This window comes from Lasioglossum baleicum, chromosome 12 (genome assembly GCF_051020765.1).
Source record: "Lasioglossum baleicum chromosome 12, iyLasBale1, whole genome shotgun sequence".
In the NCBI taxonomy this organism is placed as follows: Eukaryota; Metazoa; Arthropoda; class Insecta; order Hymenoptera; family Halictidae; genus Lasioglossum; species Lasioglossum baleicum.
The window spans coordinates 5,915,619-5,942,539 of record NC_134940.1 but is presented as its reverse complement, the minus strand read 5'-3'; the positions used below and the strand labels follow the sequence as shown (position 1 = coordinate 5,942,539).

Sequence of the window (26,921 nt, the reverse complement as noted above, 5' to 3'; positions counted from 1 at the left end):
GATAGTTGCAACGCTCGTACCGGAAGTATCAAGGAAATGCAGCCTGGCGTTAGTAGGCTCGCGTTAACCCTTTGCGGCCGGAACTGGTTCGGCGTTGGAAGTTTGCTGGAATTAAAATCATCTTGATCGCGGTCAATTCTAGAGGCTTTGCGTTTGAGGCGATGCTTGTGTAGATTAAGTATTAATGGCCCTCTTGACTCTAATTACAATTGAAATCGTCGCGAATAACCGGGACTGCGCGGCATTCTTTCGCGGTCCGTCGACTTCTGTGAAAATTGGGTCGTATGTAGAGAGGAGATTCGTCGACCGTGCGTCGGGGAGGACGAACAGGCCGCAGTTAATTGGGTCATCGTCGCGTCGCGTTTAACGAATGTTTAATTTGTCTCGTTACGAAACCGGCTCGTGATTAATTTCGATTAACGGCGACGTCGGACTGGCCGGGCATGGGCGCGCAGCTTCGTTAGGCTAGCTGCGCTTATCGCCGTTCGGTAATTTTGTTTCGACACTATGCTACTTCTTCGGCTCGAACTACGGAGCTTAATGAATCTATTAAAACATACTGCCCCCTTGCGCGCGCGAGACCGGAAACTCTCAAAGTAATTATCGAACGATCTCTTTCCCGAAAATTGCTCGGAAAATTCACTCTCTATTTTCTATACTTTCATTTCTAAAAGTATATATTTTAATCAGCTGCGATAATACATGTATGGAGAACTATCTTCGACGATTCACCGACACTACGGAAATCTGTCACGTTGGAACATACCAATGGGTAGCAGAACTTCGAAATAAATTATTTTAAGTAACTCTTATAAATGTATTCTATTACTTAACCGAACGTAATTCAATTTCAGATCGATAAATTGAGGATTCTATTTTCGACTAGTCTAATTTCCATTCGAAACGTCATTACTCAATTTAATTTATAATTAATTATAAAATACATTAGCCCCGAGGCTTGAAAATGTGTAGTAGCATGTATTTAAAATAACTTTTAAGTAAAATCTGAACTTTAAATAAATTCCCAACGACGATTCAATTAAAAATCAACTGCAAGTAGTATCGGCCCACCAATGATCAGACAAAGTAGGAAAATACAATCCTCGCTGCGTCGAGCATATCTATAACACTTTAATATTTACTTTCACTTCGTTCGCAGTGAATATCTAACTCTCGAAATAACATTTGGCAAGCCATTCAAATAAAAGATATTATAAAATACACGAATTTATTTTGCGACCTCTCCCGATCTCGACGCCTATCCGACAAAATGAACTTTAAAAGTCAATATGGTAAAAGGTGAAAAATGAAAAGATAGAAAATCCGAGCTGTCTTTGTCAGCGCACTTCGGCCGAGGCTCTCCGCTTTCGAAAAACGAAACCAACTGTAGATTAAATTTACTTTTCTGGTCGGCGAGGATCGAGGTATACATACATATAAGCAACGCGATACACGACCTATTTTTTCCTCTGCGCCAGCCGAAAAAAAGACGAAATACGATTTGCGTATCGATACAGGAGGCCGCGGTTGATTCATAATTGATGACGGCAGTCATCGGGACTGATATTCAACGCGAATCAACGGCGGCGCTATTGGACTCGTAAAAGATTCATCGAACCGGCAAATATAACTTTAAAGTATTCGAGAAAACGGCGCGGCGCCATGGCTAATATGTTGTCCAGCTTTTTTCATTTATTTCGATTTCCTTCTTCGTTTTCTGCTCGTTCATTTTCGGTTCGCAAACGCCGCCACCGCAGCGAAATTTCGACGTGCCACGGCAATAGAATTCGTTTCGTTATCTAAGCGACACGAAATCACTTTTTCAATTTCGTAAGTGAATTCTAGCGGGCTTCGTCAGACCGAGGATCAACGATATTAAATCCCCGCAGCTGGATACAAACCTCCGAAAATTTCCCGTGGCATTCCCGCAATGATGAAATTTGCGTGTCGCATATAACTCGCGCCCTTTGTCACCGTGTTTCTTGTAATATATTTTTAAAAAACCCGACGCATACGCTCCGACACGTTTTCTTCGAATATTTTGTTATCCTCGCATTTTCTAAAAAGAGTTTTTTAGAAGAAATTTACTCTTTCATGTCACAAAAATTGTTAATATTTTTCCATTGCATAAATACGTCCCAAATACTGGTTCTATCTCTTGTACTTAATATATAACTATAACTTTACGTTGTTTCCGTAATAATAATATATAATAATGGTAACAAGGTTGCGGATTTTAAGCATTCATAACTGCTTTGAGTTTTTATTTAGAATGTGATAAAATTCCTGAATCGGAAAGAATTTATAGCTACATAAAGATCCGCTGTCTAATAACCAGGGACCCTAACAGTTATAACCAAAAAGAAAAACAGTCATGGAATAACGAGTATTTTATCGATTAAAATAGTATTGGTTACAAATAATTAGAAGTAACCGAAAATTTTTTCTCTTGGTAAATATTGTCGTTGAGAGAAATTCATTTCGATCACTTATAACTGCTATCAATGAGAGACATTTATTTTGATCGCTTATGACAGTTATCAATGAGAGATGTTCATTTCGATCGCTCATTACAGTTATCGATGAAGGAAATTTGTAATAGTTATTATTAAATAGTACAACTTTCAAATAGTAGACAATCAATTATTTCATAAATGTTTTATTCATAAACTTAATTGTTACAATCAAAATTTAATGTCACGAACATGAGTTTGTCCAAATTTTCTCCTGACAAATTAGTCATTATGTAATTACATCGCAAATCATCCAGCGTTAATTATAGAGCAGGAAAGGCTCCTTCAATTTTTTGGACACTAATAACTAGACTGCGGATCTTCATGCAAAATAAAAAGTTTCTTCGTCAATTAAAAGACACTGAAACCATATAAAACATTCTTTCTATTTTTAACGATTTTAATAAACTGCAAATAACATATGGACGTTCTTAAATTGTTTTAATATTTTTACTGTTTTAAATTACATCCATTCATTTTTGTCATAAATGAATAAAATCCGCAGTCTACTAATAACTGTTGCTTGTAACCAAAAAGTATAAAAATCGATATTTCTAAATCACTTTCGAATTTTTTTCTTTATATTTTGTGTAGATTATCTCGAATTTCAATAATAATCAACTTTTTATTAACGATTTTTATCGCAGAAAATTTTAGAATAACTGTTATTTTTGGTCCCTGCTAATAACTAATAACAATGACTTTTAAAGCACAGTAATCGGAATTGGTGTCTGTACTTACCTCGGCAGGGAAAGCGTAGTTATTAATCCGATGCTCCGAGCCGTGATCATTGTCCAGACCATAGTGAATATAGATTTCTTCGAACTGATAGTTGTACGCCAAAGGTCCACCCGTTATATTAACTCGAACCTTCGCCTCTCGGTCCGCTCTGAATACCAGAAACTGACCGGTGTTGTGTAAGTTTCCGGAAATCTGCAAACGGAATTGATCGTAGCATTTCAAATATACGTATATTTAAATCATTGGGACGTATAGAAGTTCGCCGGCGAAATTGCCCGGTGTTCGTAGATTCCTAAACTTTTATTTCGCGGCCCGATGAACATTCTACCGCGGAAAAAATAATCGAAAGACCGGCTTCAATCGGCGGAGAGCAAAAAAAAATCGGAATACCTTTCGTGCAATAAACGAACAATTGCGCGAAATAAATGATTCGAGCAGCGCCGGGGAAAGAATTCAATTATTTTGATCGAATTCCATTTTTGCAATGAAATTTAGGCCAACGATGCGCATCGATAAAGATTTTAATGTGCTGTGTGTGTGATATGGGGCCTGAGAAAATATTTGGCACATCATTTTTTAAGTATATACTTCGATCGCGTATGTCTCGAGAACGAGAACGGAATAATTGTGAATTATAATTATATTATTGTTAAGGGTGTAATTTTTGTTTAAATTCGAATAAAGTGTATACGGCGGGAATAACAAATTTAGTTTGTCGTACGCGAGTCAGTTTGCAATTCTTTTCGCTCGCGTTTATTCATCTTTTCGCAAATGATTCGTCGAGTCGGGTAAATTGAGAGAACAGAAATGGAAAACACGATGCGCGGAATGTATAACTAAAATGGCGTAGCATTATTAAGTCTGGCAAGGAACGTAATTATCGTGTATTACGCGTCCGAGCAAATCATTTTCGTTTAAATCACCGTTATTCCCGGCAAAATTTCAATCCACATCCGTCCGTTAGATTACAGTCCGCTGTATAAAAGTCGGTCTTAATTATGGTTACGTACTTTGCCAACAATTAATAGGCTATTAAATTATCGTCGACAAGCTTCCTCCAATCGATCTCGTTCAAGAGACTTTTTCCTTCGAAGACGTATCTCGACTGGCTCTTTAAAAAAATGGTGCCAAGTCGTAGTGGCTTGCCGAATCATTTCGCTCCACGTTCGTTTAAAATCTTCGAAATTATTTTACTTAATATTCATCTAAAAATATTTTTAACTCTTCAATCCTATTCTTATTAAAAAAAATTCCGAAATGTCTAATTACGTATGTATGTTATTGTGATAATTATCGGCAAAAATTGATTCTCCCTATACGTGAAAGATTGACTGCAAAAACACGTTCTATAGAAGGGAGTAATACAACCTTATGATAGCGTTCCACAGCACAAAGCGTTAATCTCGGATCCGGCCCGTAAGTCTAGGAAATGAGTCTGTGCACGGTCAAGGCTTTACGAAATTTCGCCCCATTCCTAAATTACCTCCCCTGTGACTTTACCTTGGATTCTGCGGTTCTCATTTACGGCCTTTTCCCTCCGCTAAGCCTCTCATTAACGCCTCATAGAAGTACGCCGGCTTGAATCGTCGAACTCGATGAAATTTCATACGGCGAATCGTTATTTTCGTTTGGCTGGGAATCAGTCGGGCCGAAAAACTTCGCATCAGAAAACGGAGAACACGTCTACACTTGTTTCTCAAATTTTATTTATTTTAGAGTCTCGAGCTTGCAATTCGATGCTTTCAATATAAGTAAGGGGGAGTGGGGTAAGTCCGTCTACGGGGCAAGTGCGTTAATTGCTTATTTTTATTATAATATGAATGAAATTTCTTTAGCTTGTATTTATTAATGTAGTATAAGTTAGTATGAACTATTCCCCATAGATGTCGCTCAAGAATAAAGGTGTTTTCCTCGCTTAAATCAACCAATGCCAAACAGTCACGTGCGAGGTACACGTACAACTTTGAGGTTACCCCGAACGTGCAATAGTTTACAAGTTATTAATATATTCTGTGTTGTTCTTTTAGGTAAGTACAACAAATATTGATGTAGCTTTACATTATATAAACCGTTTTTATTGTATTTTTTTTAATTTATTGAGAAAAACACTTTACGCACTTGCCCCGTAAATATTACTACACGGGGCAAGTGCGTACTATTACGGTGGGGTAAGTGCGTACTGTATGGGTAACTATAAAACTAAACAATATATTTAATGCAATAAACAGCATTCTGCAGCAGGCTTGATAATAATTCTTTTCTTGCCCCGTAGCACTTGAAACAAGGTTCAAAAGCATTTTTAACTCTTAGAATAGCTCTTGCCCCATTTTCGGGACACGTGCGTAGTAAAATGATAATTTTCAAGGAAAATTAGAATTCTACATAATACTAATTCATCAGTAATAACGGTGGCAAGTAATTATACAAATAAATAACGAAATAACTAAAGAAAGGGTTAGGAATTTGCGCACGTAATAATTGCATCGAATGCGCCTCGATGCAAACGCCACGCAGCGCCGGTTATAAAGTCGGTAACCGTGGCAATTTGTGCTCGCCGACTCTAAAACTGGTACTTTTATCGCGCCGGTAACTTAGATTCAAACCATAAACTCGGAGTTAGTATTAGTCGTGTCTCAGGCAAACGATCCGCTCGCTTCCCGCGCTAGAAAGCGAAAGAAACAGAGAGACAGAGGGAACAGATTGTTGTGTTGTGATTTCCGTGCTCGTTACCCGGCGTGGAGAGGCATGAAAATTTCAGGCAGACGTGCTACGAATCCAAAGAATCGTCGCCGTAAATGGAATCCGTCCGAGAAAGTCTCGGAGCCCAAGCAACGAAACGAAATTCGTGAATATGAAAATGGACTGTCGGCTCTAAGAAAGATATATCGCCGCGGACGAGACAGGAATTTACGTATCGACGATCACCGGAGATCGTTTTATAATCCATTACGTCTCCTAAACAATAAAACGAAACTCTTCCTTGCTCGGTAACCCAACAATTGTCGAATGTTGGGAGCGTTTCATCGAGTTAGCTATTATATAAAATGAATCTGTAGCGAAAAAGCAGCCGTCTGCTCGGAAAATACGGTTCCCGAAGGCGGTCTCGATACCACAATAATTCCATCTTGGGCCTCGGAAACGAGGCTCGTAGCTCCGGCGAGCGTGTTTCGGGAGCTACGAGCAAGAAAGGGCGTGAACTCGTCCCCGGCGGATAATTGATTAGGCATTTAATTGGACGGAATAGCAAGGCCAGACACTGTGTGCCGTGTCGCGCGCACCAAAGTGCAAGACGAGGCCGGGAAGTCCATTTTCTTGTACGTCGCGAGAAGCTGAATTATGGCGTCATCAGTTAGAAATAATGAGGTAACCTCGGGGAGAAGCCCGAGAGAGAGAGGCGCGTCGGCAAAAGTCGCCCGGAGATGACTTATTATTTTGCAATAGATTTCCTCCTTTTTTCCTTCTCTTTCTCTTTTGGTTCAGCTGTCCTCGTCCATTTCTTGCCGCCGAGCTATTCTCGACTCTAACCCAACGTCCCACCGACCCATTAACCCAACGTTTCTATTTCATCCGTGGTTGTTTCAACCCCCTGCACACAGGGCTAAGCTCGATATACCATCTGTTCGAGGCAAGAGCAATTGGATTGCCCATTGGGCTTGTTTCTGATAGTTTTTGCGACGTGTCGCACGCCGCTGCGAATCGCCAATCTGGCTCGACGATAGTCATTCCGGTAGTCGTCGTGAGATCTCCTAATTTTTCTTGTTGGAAAGCTGCACCTCTGTTGCAACGAACAGGAGTTTCGTATTTCATTGAGCTGTTGTTGGGATAAACGCACGATATCCCCAGTGTAATTATTATTACCATTTTTATTGAATAGAGTGTCTGTACTTGGTAAATACGTGGCCCCATTTCTGGCACAATTTGGGAATCGCGAATCCGCCTGCCGAAACAGTTCTCCATTCGCCGTCGTTTCCGCCGAGGAATTTCAAAGGACTTCGCACAGTGCGGCGCACGCCAACTGAAATATTGGCCCACCGGCAGAAAATTTGCAGAGCATTTTTCTGATAAATGACCGCCGTGTATTTCGCTTTTTCATACCGGCGACGTCGAATTCCGGCTTCTAAAAAGCTTCGGATTATTCCTGTTTATCCTGTCAACTCTCCTGCCTCGTATCTTTTCCTTCTTCTCCAGCGACGCGTTTCTCTTTTCATCGTTCTTTTCTCTCTCTCTCTCTCTCTCTCTCTCTCTCTCTCTCTCTCTCTCTCTCTCTCTCTCTCTCTCTCTCTCTCTTCTCGTACTTTCAGCGGCGTAGTAAGCAAGAATTAAGCGTTGTTGCACTTGTTCGGAGTTTCGAGGAGATTACGCGAGCGCGACCCGTAATTTGTACTCATGCCGAGACCCGTTACCCACCCCCGATAACATAACGCCGGCTAAAAACACTGTGGTTAATCGAGAAAGAGGATATCGAACTGTACAACTTCCCTTTAGTATTTTTTATCTCGGCTTCAGATGAATATTTAATAACCCGCTGTGGTTTGGAAAACTCTGCTAGGAACCTGTTTAAAACTTCGGGACCCAGTAAACTGAATTTTTTCGCACTGATTCCGACGAGGTACTTATACACCTAAGTAGACCTAGTATAAGTAGAGTAAGATTGCTCAAGTCGTACCCCTTAAAAAAAACCGTATAAAACTTAGGATTTATCAAATAAATAGAAATTAAATGTGTTATTCAAAACTTGAGTTAATATTGTTGCCATTTATTATAACGAAATTAGAAAATCTATATGCTTTCACGTAAAATAAAGTAGATCTTTAAAAACTTACATCGGTACGACTAAAGGAACCGGTTTCTTAAGAATTCAATTAAGCAACAATAATAATTAAAACGTGTTTTTCATTAATCTGTTTACATGACACATACCGTGCACCCATGATTTGCATTTCAAGCATTGAATTACGTTTTCCTCCTGATCTTCTCCACAAATAAAACGATTTTCTTCTTTTTAATTTTTAAAGCCAATTCCTTTTCACTGATTACTGCATTTCTTTTATTTGCCGCATTTGTTATGTTTTCTTTATTCTGCGTTGACGTTATTTCGACTGACGAGGTAGTACGACTTAGGAATCTCATATGGGTACGACTTAGGAATCTCATATACGTACGACTTAAAACACGGCACAAGTTAAATTTAAAAAGTAAACATAACCTAACATTGAATAAAATTAATACGATTTCGTTTCGACCAAACGATTATGTAAATTCTACTGAATTTATATTTAACAAGGAACATAATTTTCTCAATAATTTACTTGCAAGATGAACTACCAAACATATGCAGAAAATTATAAGAAACTGATTTGATGACAGGATTTATAATGAGGCTGGTTTATGGCAGCCAATAATACGTAAAGCAACTTGGTTGACTCAGATGTATATTTGGTTGCCGTTGTATGTGCTGTTGTCGCCGTAGTTCCTTCAAAATTCAAGTGGTACGACTTGAGCAACCTTACCCTATAAAACTGAGTTTGAACTTACTCCATGACGTGAAAATTTCTGAATTAATTCCTCCTATTTTATAGAAACGTGCCACTGTGTGATGGTGTATTTCGCGATGCGCTCGATCTCTCAGCCGCAAGATTCTGCTCCTTTTTTCCTCTGAAGGACCGGCAGAGCTCCGAACTCGGATCAATGAGTCAGCCGGAAGAAGACTCGCGAGGCAGTTTCCGCGAGACAGAATCTCCGTATAAAGGGCGCCGTTCTTTCGGCGGAGCTCAAAGTTCAGTCGGGGCTGGGATCATCCCCCTGCAGGAAGTCGTTTTCGGGGCGAACAATCGTCATCACGGATTCTGGCGGCTGGTTCTCGCAGGAGCCGGGAATTCGCCGAGGATTCTGGTCGACGGTATGGGTTGAGTCCGCGAACGGGTACGAGTGGGTACAAGCGGGTAGCAGAGAGCCGCCGCGCCGTCTCGCAGGAAATTTTCCTCGCGAAGTTCATCGCGGCGGTGGTGATTAATGCGACTGGCAAGTTTCTTTTCGGGGACTGCCGGTTCCCGGGGAACTTTCGGCCCGATCAAAGGAAAGTTTCGCGCGATCGACGCGACCGGAAGCTTCTCACTCCACCTCGCCCGACAAAGTCGGCCGGGGGAAAGAGATTCCCCGCTTTGCTAACTCGCAATTGGGTTCCCCGGCCCGAAAAGAATCGAATGTGACGTCGGGATTGTTTGTCTCCGCCCGTGGAATCAAGGGATTTGAACGTCGCGAACGCGGGGCCAGCCCAACGGCAAATGTTTATCGACGTAGACTACTTCCGCTGCCGAACGAACAGCAAATATTGTAGATCCGCGCTCTGCGGATTGCCGAGTTATGTGTAATGCATTAGGTACCCGCCCGTAAAGAGCCTGATGAGAGCCACTTTAGTCGAAAGAGAGCCGATTGCTTTCGAGCACTGTGTGCTTAATCGATCCTGATCGTGATTGCGTAATGACGTACGCTTGATCTCGTGTGTACCCGCTCGACCGAAATACTCCTTCGAGCGGAGGAGCCTCGACTGTCTTCTTCCGAACCAACCTGTTCCCGTAACGCGCTAAACGTAAGACCGTTTATCCGAATTTTTTCTAACGAAACTGTACACTGGAAATTTTCCGATATGCTATTCGAGGGAAATTCACATTTCTTATGCCGGTACCGAATTCGAATGATAGAAAAAGATCCACTGAATATACTTGCGAAGTGGAATTGTCTTTTAATGTGTTCACGAGGTAGCTAGAACGTCATAACGTCAGGAAAGCAGTAGAAATATAAATAAGAAGACTGCAGATGAAGTTTCAAATGAAATTTTCGAAAGACTGATACTTTTCCTTCGAGTCGGTCGGAGTTCGCAAATAGAAATTGTAATAATAGTAAGTTTGCTATGGATGGTCGTGGAAGCTCAAATTTTCGCGAACTATAATGTTTTCTTGGGGTTAGCAAACGTAGAGCCAGAATAGGAATTACGATGATAATTGTAAGGAAATATTCATGAATTTTGAGAAACTTCGAGAACTGGAATTGGTTCGTGGATTACGAGGACGTACTACAGATTGCAATAACAGTAACAATTATGTTTGAAAACATCTTCTTAATATATTTGTAAGGTTGGTAGCAGCGTGCGGTAAAGAACGACCACGCTGTTGGCAACGGAGACCGATCGTCGTTTGTCTAAAACGACAGAGCGACGACGGCGAAGACGCGATCGGCACTTTTTGTCGGACGTTTGAAGCGAATACACGTGTTACCTATTTTATTCCTGGACTCTTATTTTATTCCCTTACTCCGAAAGAGAGCCCTTATATATTCTTATAATCCATTTACTATTTTGTCCCATTTATTACGAAACTGTACGTGATGTTTCTACGTGAAGATTATTTACTGGCAAGGTGAGTGCGTGTTTAAATTGTATTTAAGGGTCGAATGTAACCATAATTACGGTGGAATTGCCATTGTAAACCAATTAAAGTAAACGAACTTTCGTAGAGTTGTAGAATAATTCGTTGAAACGCGAGTCTGAAACTTAGTAGAATAGAACTGTGGCTGGTCAAACACAGACCACATAGAATAACTTTCAGCTTGTTAGTTTGCTCTACAATTTGTGTTCGTTATTTTATAAAATAATTATAACCTATATCATTGAAGGAATCAATTTTTCACCTTAATCTTAAAGCGCTGGTGAGAATTATTCCTAAAATAATTAGAAAATTTTTACTTTGTGATCGTCGCAACATTTTCATCGTTCGATACATTTATTATTGCGCGAGTGGCGGTAGCAACAAATTGACCAGATTAAAAGTCAGTGATGTATGCGATCGATCGTGGAAACAACCCTCGTTATCACAGTCGACCAAAGGCACAAGAGTAGAAACAGTGGAGCAGGCAAAATGCGAGGAGACAAGTTAGTAGCATCAAGGTTTTGTCCTTTGTCCTGCGGTCCCCGGTTACATGCGCGTATAAACCAGGCAAGATTAATAGTTACATTACCGGGATACGTCAGGCTAGATCCATTTGGCCTCGCATCGCGATGCTTCCTTAGAAATTAATATTCAAAACAGCGCATTAATTCCGCGGACACGCGAGAGTTGACTCATTAATAATCCACGGATAATTTGCCATTCTGGGGCGAATATAGTCGCCGGGAACGAAGAATTGCTCGTTACAATTACGCGACGAGCTTCTGACAAAGACCTCCGTTGAATTCCCTAATAACGCTACAAGCGATACGTACATTCAACGACTACAAGATATATCGCGTCTCTGATATTATTAACCTGTTCATACGGCTAATTATTCAAATTAGTTCTTAATTTCTTAGCGACAGCACAATTGATGCATTCGACGATTACACGATGTTATACCTCCTCAAATATCATTTACCTGCTCGCACGAATTATCTCTGAATTCGTTCGCAGAGCTCGTATCGCTAATTTCAATTTTCTTAAAAGTGGTATACAGAATTTCTTTCCCGTCTGACCATACGCCGGTACACTCTACTTCGCGTTCGTCCAACCGTGCACAATTCCATTCTACTCGCTCACGTGGAACACACGGCCGGCCGCGGTTGATCCTTCTTACGTCTGACAATACGCAGCCCTGTTCTACCGAATGTGTATCCAAGCTTACGCAGACCTCCCGTGCCCGCTGCAACTCGTTTGAATTTAAATTTCCCGTTACACTAAATATTCACTAAACAATCCACGGGAAACTCCGTACCGAAGGAAATATTATCTATGCTTCTCGGGTGGATACGGTCTCGGCTAAAAATTATACGCGCTGATAAGTGTATTGTAGGAACAAGGGTAAATGCGCTGAAAATTTGTAACTTTCTGTAGATAAATTTCAAAGTCTCCTCTATAAACCAAATCAAGTTGCATTTCGATATCTTCAATATTTCTTTTTTAATAAACTGTTGATCCTGTCAATTTCTTCTCGCAAAATTGTCCAGCCAATTTAAAGCGCGCCTCTCTGCGACTTCAGGAGAGCTCAGCTACAAATTCTCTCTGTTATAGAAACAGGAATAAGCAACGTGACGAGTCACGGTCCAACGATATTCCCCGGGCGTTCTTTATCCATCGTGGTAATCGAAGCCGTGCGTTTCGATAAACCCGGGACTGGAGAAATCGCCGGTGCTGGGGAAACTGTTGCGTATAAATCGCAGTAACCGCCGTATAAACAGAAACGGTTGTTAGTTAGCCAGCGTACCCTATTGTCCCGTGGATTGAAACCGGTTACAAGGAGCACGGCCGTTCCTATTCGAACACGGCCACCGTAACCGGCCGAATAAAATATTAATCATCAAACAATGCTGCGTGCGCAAACTCGCTTAGGGGCAGTATTATAGTAGTTGGTTGGTTTGTTGATGATCGCGCACGGTGATTACGTAATCGAATGGTGATTATGTTCCCCTATCCGTAAACTTGAGCCTGCTGTATTCCGACCGGCCGATGCTTCCGAACTCTCTCGCAATCAGGGACCCTAACTGTTATAACCAAAAAGAAAAGAAGTCATGGAATAACAAGTATTTCATCGACTTAAATCGTATTGGTTACAAATAAGGATTATAAGTAACCGAACATTTTTTCTCTCGTTGGTAAATGTTATCGGTGAGAGAAATTTATTTCGATCGCCCATAACAGTTATCAATGAGAGAAATTTATTTCGGTCGCCCATAACAGTGATCGGTGAGAGGAATTTATTTTGATCGCTCATAACAGTTAATAATGAGAGAAGTTCATTTCGATCACACATAACAGTTATTCACGAAGGAAATTTGTAATAGTTATTATTAAATAGTACAACTTTCAAATGGTACACAATCAATTATTCCAAAAATTTTTTATTCTTAAAATTAATTGGCACAATCAAAATTTGATGTGACAAACATGATTTTTTTCACATTTTCTCCTGACAAATTACACCACAAATCATCCAGCATTAATAGAGCAGAAAAAGCCCATTCCACGCTAACCTGAGTAGCGGGCACAGCGTGAATTATGCACGCCAGTTTTGATAAATACGGGAGTCTATTATTTCTGATTTTCCCAATAATCTATAATATTTTCGTCTATATCGATACGTTTTTCCCGAGTGGAACAGAGTCGTCCGTGAACAAAGACAGTCAGCAAACAGATTTTGTGTTGTTCTTAAGGTCCGTTGATTTGTGTTATTGTACGAAACCTTCTCAACGAATTTCACAGGGTTGCTCCATCCGAAAAAGACTAGACAACTCAATAATTAAATACGCAACCGAAATGAATTTTCTTATCAATAATTATTATGAACAAGTGAAAGGAAATTTCGAAAGGGCGATCGAAATCAATTTCTCTCGTTGATAACTGTTATGAGTAATCGAAATGCACTTCTCTCAAAGATAACTGCTTTGAGCAATCGAAACAGTTTTTCTTCATCGATAACAGTTATCGAGGAGGATCCAATTTTTGGATACTAATAACTGTTACTTGTAACCAAAAAGTATAAAAATCGATATTTTTTAATCATTTTCGAATTTTTTTCTTTATATTTTGTGTAGATTATCTTAAATTTCAATAATAATGAACTTTTTATTAATGATTTTTATCGTAGAAAATTTTAGAAGAACAGTTATTTTTGGTCCCTGCTCGCAATTATCCACTAATTCGTTCTTCGTGGAAAATGTCTTAACCTCCGTTAATCGTTCTCTTTTCAATCGTCGCGGGATCGAGAAAAAGTTGACGCGTGACCCAGGGGGCACGGGGCGAGAGATTCTTTAGCAATTTCGAGAGGCACACCGTTTCATCTTTATGCAGAGTGTTTCGAGGCGGGCTGCGGCCAGGCCGGGCGCAAAGAAACGCGGGCATAGTTCGAATTTGTCGGGACAGGACACAAAGTGCCTTCCGCGGAAATGCCCGTGAAAAGGTTTAAACGCGCACCCGGGGGATCGTTTGCTCTGCCTCTCTTCCCGCGTTCTTTCGTTCAACCCCTTCTTCGCCAGCCTCACCCCTCGCCCTTATCCGGCCGGGTTTTCTCTCTTCTCGCGGCCTCGAGTCAATCTTTCCCGTGGCGCAAGTAGCCGCGTTCTCACGAGGCGAGCTCATCGGATGCATTCCGCCGCTTTCAAACAGGACTCTTCATTGTACACAGTTCCACCCCGCAGCAAACCACCCCCGGTTCTCAGCCCTTCGCAGCAGCCAAAGCGAACACCCTAGAGTGTTCTCCGACGAGAACTCGTGCCGGTTAGCCACCGTCACACGGTTTCCTCCAGACAATCGACCGCTCGCGGATTAGGCCCCGTTTCCAATGCAACGGGTGCGCTTTCTGCCAACGGCTATGTCCGAGCTGCTGATCTTATGAATGCAACTCACTATAATTACGACGAACACTGCTTTGGCGAGCTGGACGTCGACGAAACACGTGTACACGTTTGGGAAAACTTCCACCGTTGAGGATCTTTTATCGAATCTCGAGCGATCGGTGCCGGTATGGGGTGCGGAACTACGGAACGTCTGCAGGGAGGGTGCGGGGGGTGCAGGAAGCCTCGAAGACGTACGTTCGACTCCGGGAGTCGGTGGCGCGGTTCGTTCTATTGTTTAATTTAAGTGCCAAAGTTTAAACCGGGTTAAACGTCGTATAAATTCACGAGCCACCTCCGATTCCGCACGGTTTTGCCGGCGCGGCGGGGCCGCGGGGCTGCGGGGCTGCGAGGGGATGCGGAATGGACCGAGCGGCACTGTTTAAGCAGCGCGGGAACCAGATGTGACGTCACTGCGGTTTCCGGGCCGCGGTCACGGCTCTGACGACGACGGTCCGCTGGCTTTTTCTGGTTGGGATCTTGCCCGCGGCTTACTTTTGCCGACGTCTACGGAATTCGCACAGTCCGAATCGGCGGACAATCGACCGATCGGAATTGGATTCTTTTTTACCCATCTCACACACCTCTCCCCCTTCCCCAACCCTACGAAACACCCACGATGTTTAAGCTGACGATCCTCTTTGTACCACCGACCTCGCTTTCCTTCTCTGGAATTCTCGGGTCTGTTAGATACCGAGTACGATGATATTAGGTGGAATTTGTTTCGTGGGATTTTCGGAATTGTTTAAACTAGCATTAACGTGTTGTTTGAAATATCGATCGCAAGGTTATAAATTGTATAATATGCTGATGTTCTCGGCGCAACGGTTCGATCAGTTATTTAGGAAAAAAGAAAATTTTGCACATTAGTTAAACTTTCAACGTTCCGATCCTAATTTGGATCCTTTTCAAGAAAGAAGAAAAACTGCGTCAGAAATATATGTTTTCTAATTTAATAACCAGAAACTTTAAAATATCTGTGAAATCAGAATGTAACTATGTATCAAGATACTGTATTGAATTACTCTCGTTGAAAGTTTAACTAACGTGCAAAATTTGCTTTTTTCCTAAATAACTGATCGAACCGTTGCGCCGAGAACATCAGCATATTATACTAGCATGAACGGTAATAAAATTGTACGAAACCCTGTCCCATTAGTTTTAACATTTTCTCTGATTATCGATATCAAGTCTTCAAGCCTCTTCATCAAATTAAGCCCGCATGGCAATTACATGCGATCGAATCGATTAACGAAAATGTAGTCTGCATACGGCGCGAGCGTTGAATCCGCGGGCTATTATTTATCGCTAAAAAATTCACATGAAAAGCCCGGCGCGAAGTTCCCGGCTAATAAATCACCAGGGCAGGACCTTGCTCCTTATTCATCCGAGACGTTTCAAAAACTTTCTCTCTCGCAGATGTCCCAGAAAGCTCGCGCCTTTTAAAACTGTGTATTTGTTTGTGTGTGTGTTCGGAAAAGTATCCGTGAGTTTCCTTCTTCGAGAATCCTTAACAAGTGGTTTTATTGCAACAAACTCGAGCCGGAAACAAGAGGAAACAAAAGTCCTCTCTTTCGGATGTATCGCGGAATGGAGAGCAGAAAGTGGATGGCAAGAGAGGAGAGAGAGAGAGAAAGATGGGGAGGAGTATTCTTAACAGCGAATGACGGAGTGGTAGGCAGGAATGAAAGAGTCGAGACGAGGGGTAGCAAAGAAAAGGGCGGAAATGTAAACGAGCCTCGCGAAGCCACGGCTCAGCCTCGGCGACGAGTGTTTGCACGAAAGCTACTTCACGGCCCCGGGTATTATTTGATAAACTCGAAAAATGACACGGTTCCGCCTCGTTTCGAGCGCCTGACAGCCGACGCCTAACTTTCGAAACGTGACAATCGAGTCACCGCGAAAACGGAACCAGCGGGATTGTTTAATCGCTCGAGTGTGCGACCCTTTGTGCCGACATTATTTCATCGAGCGACCCGCTTCCCTTTACAACCTCCGCTTCTTCCGCGTTTCCTCTACCGAAACGCACACGAATTAAACGCGAATTACGCATCTTCCAATTGATGCAGAGAATTTTCAGTTTTCCTAAAAGACCGCAGCCTAATCGTAATATCTACATCTAGGTGCACGATAGTGCACCAGCCAAATTCTCGCACTACCTCCTTTTACACGAAACAACTTAGCCGTTTTTTAGAGGCTTATAACTCGGCAATGGAGGCAGATGGAAAGATGTAATTTCGTACACTTGTTAAATGCTATCATGTCTCAATATTGACAAAACATTAATCTTCCAACATTAGTAGGTTCCGAGATATAGGACCTCAAAAATCGCTTTTGTCACTGACTGACTGACTGACAGATTATCAAAACCTTTTGGGTACTTCCCATTGAACTACAAGCTTGAAATTTGGTACATAGGTCCACCATAACAAACACTCAAAGGAATAATTATCAAAGTTTGAAATTTTACACCTTAAAGGGGTTGTATTGAAAAAAAACCATTACGAAATAGGTACGTAGGGTAGAACATAGCAGCATAACATATATAAGTATACGTTTTATTAGCTTCGTAAACAATATCGCTCTAACGTAAACAAAAGAAACTGCACCGAGCATCGTTTATAGCGGCGGGGGGCAAATGGATCCGAGAGTAGCCAGCAGAGTGTTAATCTTCGATACATTGAATTTGGATTTTGTCTTGCAGATTAGAAAAGGATTTTTTTTCTTTGATGCCTACTTGATAATTGATGAAATTTCAACAAAAATTGATGAAATCTCAACAAAAACATCCTGTAAACAGGAGCCAAGTTCCTATGGCCGTGAAAAGTTGCGAGATCAAACAAAATACGGCCAAGTTCGTTAGCTTAGTAATACCTCTTGCAATACTGATAAAAAGCGTTTGTAAAAATTCGTTTCAAAGAACGCTATTTAATCTTCAAAGAGTTACATGGAGGGCTAAATTATTCAAACTTGGCCGCTACCTAACACATTTTATGGCCGTTGGTTCAAAAAGTAACGGCCAAGTTTGAATAATTTAGCCCTCCATGTAACTCATTAAAAATTATGATAAATAGGGTTCTCTTAAACTAATTTTTACAAACGCTGTTTTCAGTATTCCAAGAGGTATTTCTAAGCTAACGAACTTGGCCGTATTTTGTTTGATCTCACAACTTTTTACGGCTACAGGGACTTGGCTCCTGTTTACAGGATGTTTTTGTTGGCATTGATACAACTGCGAACATAATTATCGGATGCTTTAGTCAGTGAACGTATCAAAAGAAAACATAAAGAATCCGCAAACGTTTGTTGCGATCTCGTTTCAGCGGTGAATAGAATTTCGAGAAAGCTGAAAGTTACGCCGGAAAATCGACACGCGGCACAGCGCGGCGAGGCAAAAGAGCACAGCGTTCGAAACGACAATCTCGCGAAGCTTCTCGTTCCGGTGACGTTCCTTTTTTTCTTCGCCACGAGTCGTTCAAAGAAACTTTCGGGGAACGTGGCCGAGTGTTTTGCCGTGGCAAGCACGCGGAACGGCCGGAGCTGTTTTGCGAGTCCGGCGACGCGACGCCACGTCGGGACACGTGCGCTTTGTGTTCCGTTTGCGCAAAAGACGCGCGAAACCCGCCTCAAAGGCGAAAAGCGTCGTTTGTTGCTTTGGGACGCGAGCACGCGGATCCTGAAGCGATAGAACCGGATCACGTGGACCTCGCACCTGTTCACTCTGATCGCCGACACGTGAACGGAAGTCGCGATCGCCGTTGGCCATCGGTCACCAGGAAGTTTGTCTGAATGCCTGTGCAAAAAGATTATGGTTTTCTGTCGGATTCGCTGCGTTTCGAAGCGATATCGGTTTCTAGTCACGTGGAAATGGCGTTCTTATTAACCCCTCGCGTTACAATGGCGTCTTGGAAACGTAGTAGATCTCGTACGTCAAGCCTGATTATTGGAATTCGAATTTCTATGCGAAACAAAAGTTGTCTGCGTTAATTGTAAAATTTTGATGTACACATTTTTTGCATTGATGAATAAAATCGCTGGAAAATACTAGTTAATACGTCATTTGTAACTCCGTGGCAGCGTCAACAGTTGTTAAAACCGTATAAAAAACAATTGACGCAAATTGATACTGATTATATTTAATCAGACAATTTCACTGGAAACCAGATTTTACGAAGTAGATGAAATTCGCTGGGCTTCCTGTCAGCGGCAATGGTGTATCAATCCGACGATAATATCGATATCATAATTAAAAGTCGTCGTGCTCATAAAGCGTTTGATACGCGAGGGATATTTTATTACCGTACCATTAAATACTATCCAATTTTCAGTATATTCGCTTTTAAAGGGAGAGATTCGATGAATTTCAACGTTATATTCGCCAGCTTTTGTAAATTGTAATCTCATATTCTCCGGTATTTACGCCAGCGAGATGCACAAAACGCTCGGACGTTGTAAATATTTTATTGACACGCGCCTTTCACGGGTTTCCTGACTATCAGCTTTGTCATTCGCGTAATATATTTTTCAAATTCTCTTCATCTTTCGCGAGCAAAGAGTACAATGAAAAGTAAAATATTGACTCTGGTGCCTCTTCTCGCGTAATATCTCGGAGAATTCATTTTGTAAATTTTTACCAGAAAAATTATTTAAATAAAAATAAATTCTAAAAAAATACCACGTTTTTAAAACGGACTAAAAAGTATAAAATAAATTTTTAAAAAATAGCACGTTTGAAAAACGGACTAAAGAGTATAAAATAATGTAAAGAAAAATAGATTTTTTAAAAAATTTCATGTTTAACAAACGGAGTAAAAAGCGTAATGTAACTTTTTCCTATTAAATATCAGATATTTTAATGTCGTATCGTATACTTTGAAGACTCTCGCAAGGCAAAGGTGTGTAAAAGTTCCAAGAGCGGAAACAATTGCGAATACTTTCTCTACGGAACAAGATCGATGTTAGACATAATGTATTCTTCCTCCGCGACGCAATTAGGGCTGCGTTCATGAAACGACATTATTCGGAACGAACTATCAGGGGGGATGAAGCACACACGCGTGTTCTTATCGCGTACTCGCGTGACATAACGCGGCGCCACTAGAATTTTACGTTTGTTCGGGAGCCGCGGACGCGAAAGTGCAGCTACGGAAATTGTTTTATGTAAATCGCTGGAGTGCCGTGCGTTCTTGCCGGCATGGCCGCCGATACGTTTCGACGCGAGTCTAGGAATATTCAGAGACAACTAACCTATAGGATTATCCGGCTGGCTCACTTGCACAAGGAACTTCTTCAAATTGCCGGAAACGCAGGGTCCGCCATTCCATTAAACCGATGCGTTGTTTTTTCGCCATCGAAACAATTTCATTCTATTTCGTGCTAATAATACTGCTTCGTCGCATTCCGAACAAAACTGGTACCGGGAATTGTTTCTGAAATGTCTGTTTGTTCGCACGGAAGCACGGAAACGCAGAAAAATATTAATTCACCGAAGAATAGTAAATATATTATTTATAAAGAAGATTTCTATCGATTCGATGCTCGTCGTTCGACGGATCGATCATCAATCCCGTATGAAAGAGAAACACGGCGAACGGTAGACTAAATATTTGCGGACCGGCTGCTTTTGCCGAGCACCGACGAGCCTTCGGAAAATTATCATTTCATTCCCGGCGATCGTTGTTGAACCGTCAAACAAATTGCCCGGCCGTCTGAAGGCAGATAGAACTAAACCGTTCCAAGGATCCCGGCAAATACACCGGCCGAGTGCCTGAAAAGTGGAACTCCAATCTTCTTCGATGAATATTCACCGGGCTACAGGGAAGGCCGGGGGAGGGGAGTGGCTGGAAACGCGAGAGCGCACATCTCATAGACGCGCGAGTCAACAATATTAAAATTCGCCTCGGATAAAACTGCCGCCGTTAGACTTAACTGCTATTAATTATCCTTCGACGATTAATCAAGCGCCGAGGAGCCGTGCTCTCGGAGAAGGGAAGGGTGAACATTACTGTTTGCAATGTCGCATCGACGAGATTTACAATATTTACGCGCGGTGCGGTGCGGCGCGGCGCTTCGACGAGCATCAATTTCTCGCCCGGGGAAAATGGCGACGCGTAAATCGACGAGCCCCGCGTTAATTTCCACGCAACGCGGCTCGATAAAACGCCGAACGAAAACCGGACGCTGCCGATGAGAACTGATGTGGGGGAAGTCCGACGGGGAAATCGATCCCCGATGGTGCCGTTTGTTAACGCCGGGCTACGAATTGAAATCAATGATCCATCTTTTTTCCATTACTTTCTGTGCTCTCCGGCCGCGACGCGACGTTCATTATTGCACGCGCGGGACGCGTGCTAATTGCTGCCGCGCCGATGCTCATCGCGTGCCTGTTCAAGGGCCTGCGTAAACGAACGTGAACGAACTTTTGTGAAATCATTGCACCGCATTCGATCGATTTTTTTCGAAATGTTCGAGATCGGCTGCGTAACCGCGTGAATTAGGTGAGCATCGCCCGTTTCCAGATGACGAAGAGAACTTTTAAAACAGTCTAATAATTTTTTTTTATTGATTATTTTACGTCGCTCTTAACTGCCAGGGTTTTTTCGCGACGGGACCTACAGTTTTTATAAGGTGAGTTCCGAATCACCTTGTGCACCACAGTTTAAATAGTCTAATAATTAACTCTGTTTTATAAAAATTGAACAACTGTATTTTTGGAAGCACACTTTCTCACAGGGTCAATTCTTTTATGGTCCTGAATGTAAACCTAGTCGTAGAATGACAAAGAACAAGAGCGATCTTGATTGATCAACGCGCAAATAAAACAGCGTCGAGTCGAAATCTTTACGAGCGACTCGCTCGACGGGAAATAACTCGAATCGAAGGGGCGGCGACAGAGAAAGAGAGAGTGATAGAGAGAAATAGAGGAACGGAGAGAGGGAGAATTCGTGGAAAAGTATCGTCACTTTCGACGTCGCGGGAGTCGGGACGTTAAAGTGGAAATTAACATTTTTCGGATGATTTATTTCGCCGGAGACTTTCTATCGGGAAAAGCGCATTCAACTCGGCAACGAGTAGCTCCGCCAAGGGTATTCCCAGAGCTGTCGCCGTCTAGTAATGGATTTCGAATTCACCGTGGACCGCTCTCCACTTTCTCTCTGTCCATTTTTCACCGGCCGAGTTCGTTAATTCGATAATAAATCCATTAATTACCAGTCTTCCTATTTAACGTTCGTCCCGCGCGCTCTCTCCGCACCTTCCCCGCCCCCATCTGGTAATACCCCTAAGGCTGCAGAAACACTAATCTTCCATTAAGTAAACATTTATTCATCCGTCCCGAACCACCCATTCGCCCCACTACAGAGGAGGGTTTATCGATTCCGACGAATCGCGTCATCGATCTACGCGATAACGACCCACTATGCTTTCGAAATGTTCAAAATATAATACAATAAAAATATATTTATAGGAACTTTCTCGGTTAGTTTATTACTAAAGAAATGTAATATTTATTTTCCGACAAAAAATTGTTTAAAACTGTGTCGCATTTTCAGAATGACTTTTGTTGACCAATAGTTTAATTGAGACCTTTCTGGTATTCGGGGTATTGATTGGCTGCATGAATGCGTGTTACGTAGTTTCCCGCGGATCTCGCCATTATGTTTTTTAATCGTAATCCCGCCATTCAACGCCTCTTTGTTTCCATTGTGAAAGGTAGACTCCGTGGCCGGAGAGCGACGCGAAGGCGAAGGAGAATAAAAAAGAAACACTCGATAAATTACCTTGTGTTTGTCGACCGACACGGGTCTCAAGTGGCGGTCGAAGAGAAGCTTGTCAGGTTGGATGTTGATGGGGCTCTGTCTCCTCCCTTTGCTGCACAGAGACCACTCAGGATTTATCAGACCCCAAAACGAAGTACCTGAAAACCAAGCGAAAACGGACATATTAATATTTTGTTTCGGCTCATCGAAAAAATTTGTAGATTTCGATGTATATCGTGCACTGTCTTTTATTATTTAATAATAAAGATACAGTATTTTATCGATAAATGTCACAAATGTCTGGCCGATAATCGTCCCAAAACTATCCCCATTCCTGCGGGGAGTACCCCCTTCAGGGGCCACGAAGCTCGAGAGGCCTGAGTCGCCGAGAAGTATGACATCATACGGCTCGGGTATATCGGTGTGACCACGCTAATCCAATGACAAAACTTCTTTATTTTTCATTATCTTTTTATCGAACTTTCACCAACATATTCGTGGCATTTTTCTAATGAAAATGATACCAAATATGATATAGTTCCGATAATATTTACTTGTTTAATGAACGATGAAAGTTTCGAACTATTTTTTCCCCGTACGCTGTCCTTCTTTAAATATGTTCCTTCTATCGATCGTATTTGCTGATAATAAATTTTTAAATGTTTTCGGCGCAACGGTTCGATCGTTTATTACGAATTATAAAGCAACTTTGCTAATTGTCAAACAAAATCAACGTTTCGATCCCAGTTTGGATCTTTTCCAAGATTTATTTGAATCGCGTCTGTAAATTAAATATGTTATAATAATTTTGAAAACACAGAAATATCGAATGATTGAATGTAAGAAAAATTGTTCATAAAGACACACTCACTTGCTTTGGGGAAAATAAATAGCAAGTAAGAAAATAAATAGCAATTAGCAAAGTTGCTTTATAATTGGTAATAAACGATCGAACCGTTGCGCCGAAAACATTTAAAAATTTACTGTCCTTTGCGTCGAAAACTTCTATCGTTCATTTCTCAAGTAAATATAATTGGAATCATATCATATTTGGTATCATTTTCATTAGAAATATGCCACGAATATATTTTGGTCAAAGTCCATCGATAAATAATGAAAAATAATGAACATTTGTTACTGGATTAGTTATGTTTACACTTCTCGGCGTCCGAGGCCTCTCGAGCTCCACTGTCCTTTTCTACGTTCGGCAAAAGTCAAAGAATAGTATCCCTGGCGGATAATTGTCCCTGAACAGACCCGTGCTGGGGACAATTATCGATAAAATACTGTAATGGAAACTATAAGATTTACGATAGCCCAACCATTTTTATCTCACAAGTTGTCTAAAATTGACGGCTTCGAATGGGAATACAAGACCGACCTCGTGATATCGAGTCTACAAAGAAAAAGAAGGTAGATTCAAACAGAAATGTCTCTGGTCGGAGAGGTTAAAGGGTTTCGACCCTTCTTTTTTCAAACACCCAGTATAAATTCACGAGGAAGAAGGGCTCGGTGGCCGGAGAGCATTCTTGGTATCGATTCCAGCGTCCGCGCCGCGAAGAAAGTTAAATTTCTCAGAGGGACGCCGGAAACGCGACCGGAGAGGATGAGAGAGGGTGAGAGAGGGTGCGCTGGTCCCCATCGCCGGTTGAAACGAGTTCGAAACCCCTTTTACCGAATAAAAGTTGACGCGAGCCAAGGTTGGGGCTGGAACCGGCGCGACTCGGTGCGGTGCGGCGCGGCGTGGCTCGGCGGCCAGCCGGAAAAGTTGAAATTATAGAAATTTCAAATTTCCAAACGGCTGACAGACGACAAGACGATTCGTCGGGAAAAGGTGAGCCGCCGGTCCTCTGGGAATAGTCTTGCACGCGGTTTCCTTCCGAACTTCGCGGACTTTGCCGGGGAATTCGTGCTAGGACACCGATAGCGGGAAAATTGTTTCCCTTTTCCCACCCTGCCGAAAGGAAACGTGATTTTAACAGGCCCTCCATTTCTTATGTGTAGAAGTGCAAAAGTGCGTTTTTTATGTTTTTTTTTATTATTTTTGCTTATTAGACAAGCTTAAGGGGCCATTCTGGTGTGTTTTCTCAGCAATATTTGAAAATTATTCTTCAGAAGTTCTGTGAATTTTCGCGAAGAGCCCGGACGGTCGAGGGTCCTGCGAGTGGCCTAACAGGAATAAACTTCCGGCGTTCTGCGCACACGTTCATAAATATGAAACGATGCACACGGACGGGGAAGATTATTGAAATACTTTCCGATGCGCCGGGAGCATCCTTTCGCTTAAACACGATACAATTCCGTCGCATTCTCCGTGTTCCCCATCTGACGTCCACGATATTAACGATCCCTGCGTCCTACCGGGGGTGGGGATGGGGGGTAAGTAATAAATTATTGCTCGTATAAACAACTCGCATAACCGACGCGCCAGGCACGTCAGCACGGAAATTTGCCACCGTGACGGCACGCGACGTTGTACACAAAGAGACCCGTGTTAGGAACGATCCATATAACTCCCCCCGGAGCCCACCTCCGCGCGTGGTTTTCTACCCAAGTATTCCATAATGCGCCCTCTCTCGTCTTCATCTGCCGCGAAACAATCCCCGATATTCCGTTCAAGTACCCTGCAAACAATCGACCGAAGGAAATATCCCATATACCGATCCGGGAATCCAACGTCCCCCGATAAAACGAACATGCTGTTCGGACGTGCAGCCTTTCCCACCTTTGCGCTCGATGAAGATCACGTGGATTCGGTAATTTATGTTGCTGAACAAATGCTTACGCAAGTTAATAAACAAAAACTTCAAAAAAGTAAAAAAGTTACGCCAAGTACATGAATTGAATTGAGCCGCTAACACGGCATAATAATTATGATCACAAGAAATATGTGACATCGAACTGAGCTTTTGGAAAATCGTTTTTGCACATCATCTAGTAAACCAATGCTTCTAATTGCTTACAGATAATCAGTTTTAAAGGGTGTACCGGAGACTTATTTTACTGAGTGTACACTGTTCCCGCGATTGTTGTGAGAACCTCGGGGATATCGCGTCTCGGAAAACGAAATGGTACTATGTTTATTTACGTGTGTGTGTGTGTGCCGAACATAGATTTCTTGGATAACTTTTCCAAGTGTAAACGACGATCTCGGGTAAACAACGGAATTTAAACGGCTCGGAATGGTCTTGCAGTTCTTGTGAAAAATGGACGGTAGGTTTTTGACCAAAATAAAACCATTATATTAATACAATATTCAGGCTCGTGTGGTCAATTTACCGCTAAAATTATTGCGACTGCGGCTCTTGAAATGCTCGCAGCAAATGGAAACAGATGGATCCGAGCGAGTACCGCTAGGCAGCGGCATCGAAAATGCGGACGCCGAAAAATCGAGGTGGGGCAAGAATTAGCCAATAAAATCGACGCCTGGTGAGCGTTAATAACCCCGTCGAACCTCCGGCTTCATTAATTTCCCTCTAGCCGGTGTTAACAGCCGCTATCTACCCGGTAATACACAGCAACGCGTTCAACAGATCGTTCGTTATCTTCGTGAAAATTTACGAGGCCGCAAGTTGTGAGGGGTCGAAAAACGGCGAGAACGACCAAAAAAAAAAACAAACAAACAAAAAAGAAGCGCGAACGAGTAGGATAAAAAACAGAGAACGTAATAAAAAATATTTCCGTCGGCTCGGCGCGGTGGCAACGGCGTATTTTTTTCCGTCGCGTGTTTCAAAGGGAACGAGGGAAAAACCGAGGGAACCGATCACAAAGGCAGCCCAGCCCGTTCCAGAGTGTGTCGCGCTCCGGGGCGAGATTCGAGGGATGAATGAGGTTAATTGCGTCGATATTGTGACAATAAAGAGCCGGCGCAGTGTGCGTGTGCGTGGGAAGCACGCGACGTGCATGCGAAGAAGAATGCGGACGTGTGAATACGGCATTGACCCCGTATACGCACCCTTTATCGGACGCGCTAATTTTTAATTACACTCGCGTGCCTGCGTGTCGTTAACGCCCGCGCTCTATCGCCTCTCTGTTTCTTTCAACGATACGTGAAACTGTCGTCCATCGATACTCGGATGTTGTACAGGCACCAACCGGGAAATTATATTCCTTTGAGCAACGGAATATTGAACTGTGCTAAGTGGAGCTCGACCGACTCATTAGCGACGCGGCTGCTAATAAGGAGAAGGAAAACATTGTGCTTCGTTCGGTGGATCTTCTCTCATCCGAAATGTTTTTAAGACAATCGTCGTTACGATCAAATAATGCAAAAGCATTAAATAAACCGATAGCATGAGTTATTCAGAGCAGGCGAGCAGAGATCGACGAGGAATATGTTGCAAGAAACATTAATTCTTTCGTACGCGAAAGCTGTGATTTCAGCGCGGGTAGAATGTAAAGTTATTATTAAGTGGGTAACACTGCGCCGCGTTCACCATTTCCGCAATGTACATATTTATACGGGGGTAAATAACTAGAGGAAACGAACTGGGCTGCATGATAGAGCAGCAAAGTAATCTGCAATAGTAATGTTGACTCTACAGGCTAGTTTGG

The 26,921-nt window shown here is 42.3% G+C and overlaps 1 protein-coding gene and 1 long non-coding RNA gene across 6 annotated transcripts in view; one reads left to right on the top strand and one right to left on the bottom strand.

The window, feature by feature from the left end:
* The window catches only part of LOC143214635 (uncharacterized), a 196,843-nt gene that overhangs the window by 22,619 nt on the left and 147,303 nt on the right, over nucleotides 1-26,921 (top strand). The window lies entirely within an intron of this gene.
* Nucleotides 1-26,921, bottom strand: part of Carpa (Carbonic anhydrase-related protein A) — a 202,960-nt gene that overhangs the window by 45,598 nt on the left and 130,441 nt on the right. For all 5 annotated transcript variants that reach the window (XM_076435922.1, XM_076435920.1, XM_076435918.1 and 2 more), the window contains exons 3-4: nucleotides 22,389-22,525; nucleotides 3,255-3,446 (exon numbers count right to left, since the gene is read on the bottom strand). In XM_076435922.1, the coding sequence (XP_076292037.1) occupies nucleotides 3,255-3,446; nucleotides 22,389-22,525 (329 nt within the window). The remainder of the gene's footprint in view (nucleotides 1-3,254; nucleotides 3,447-22,388; nucleotides 22,526-26,921) is intronic.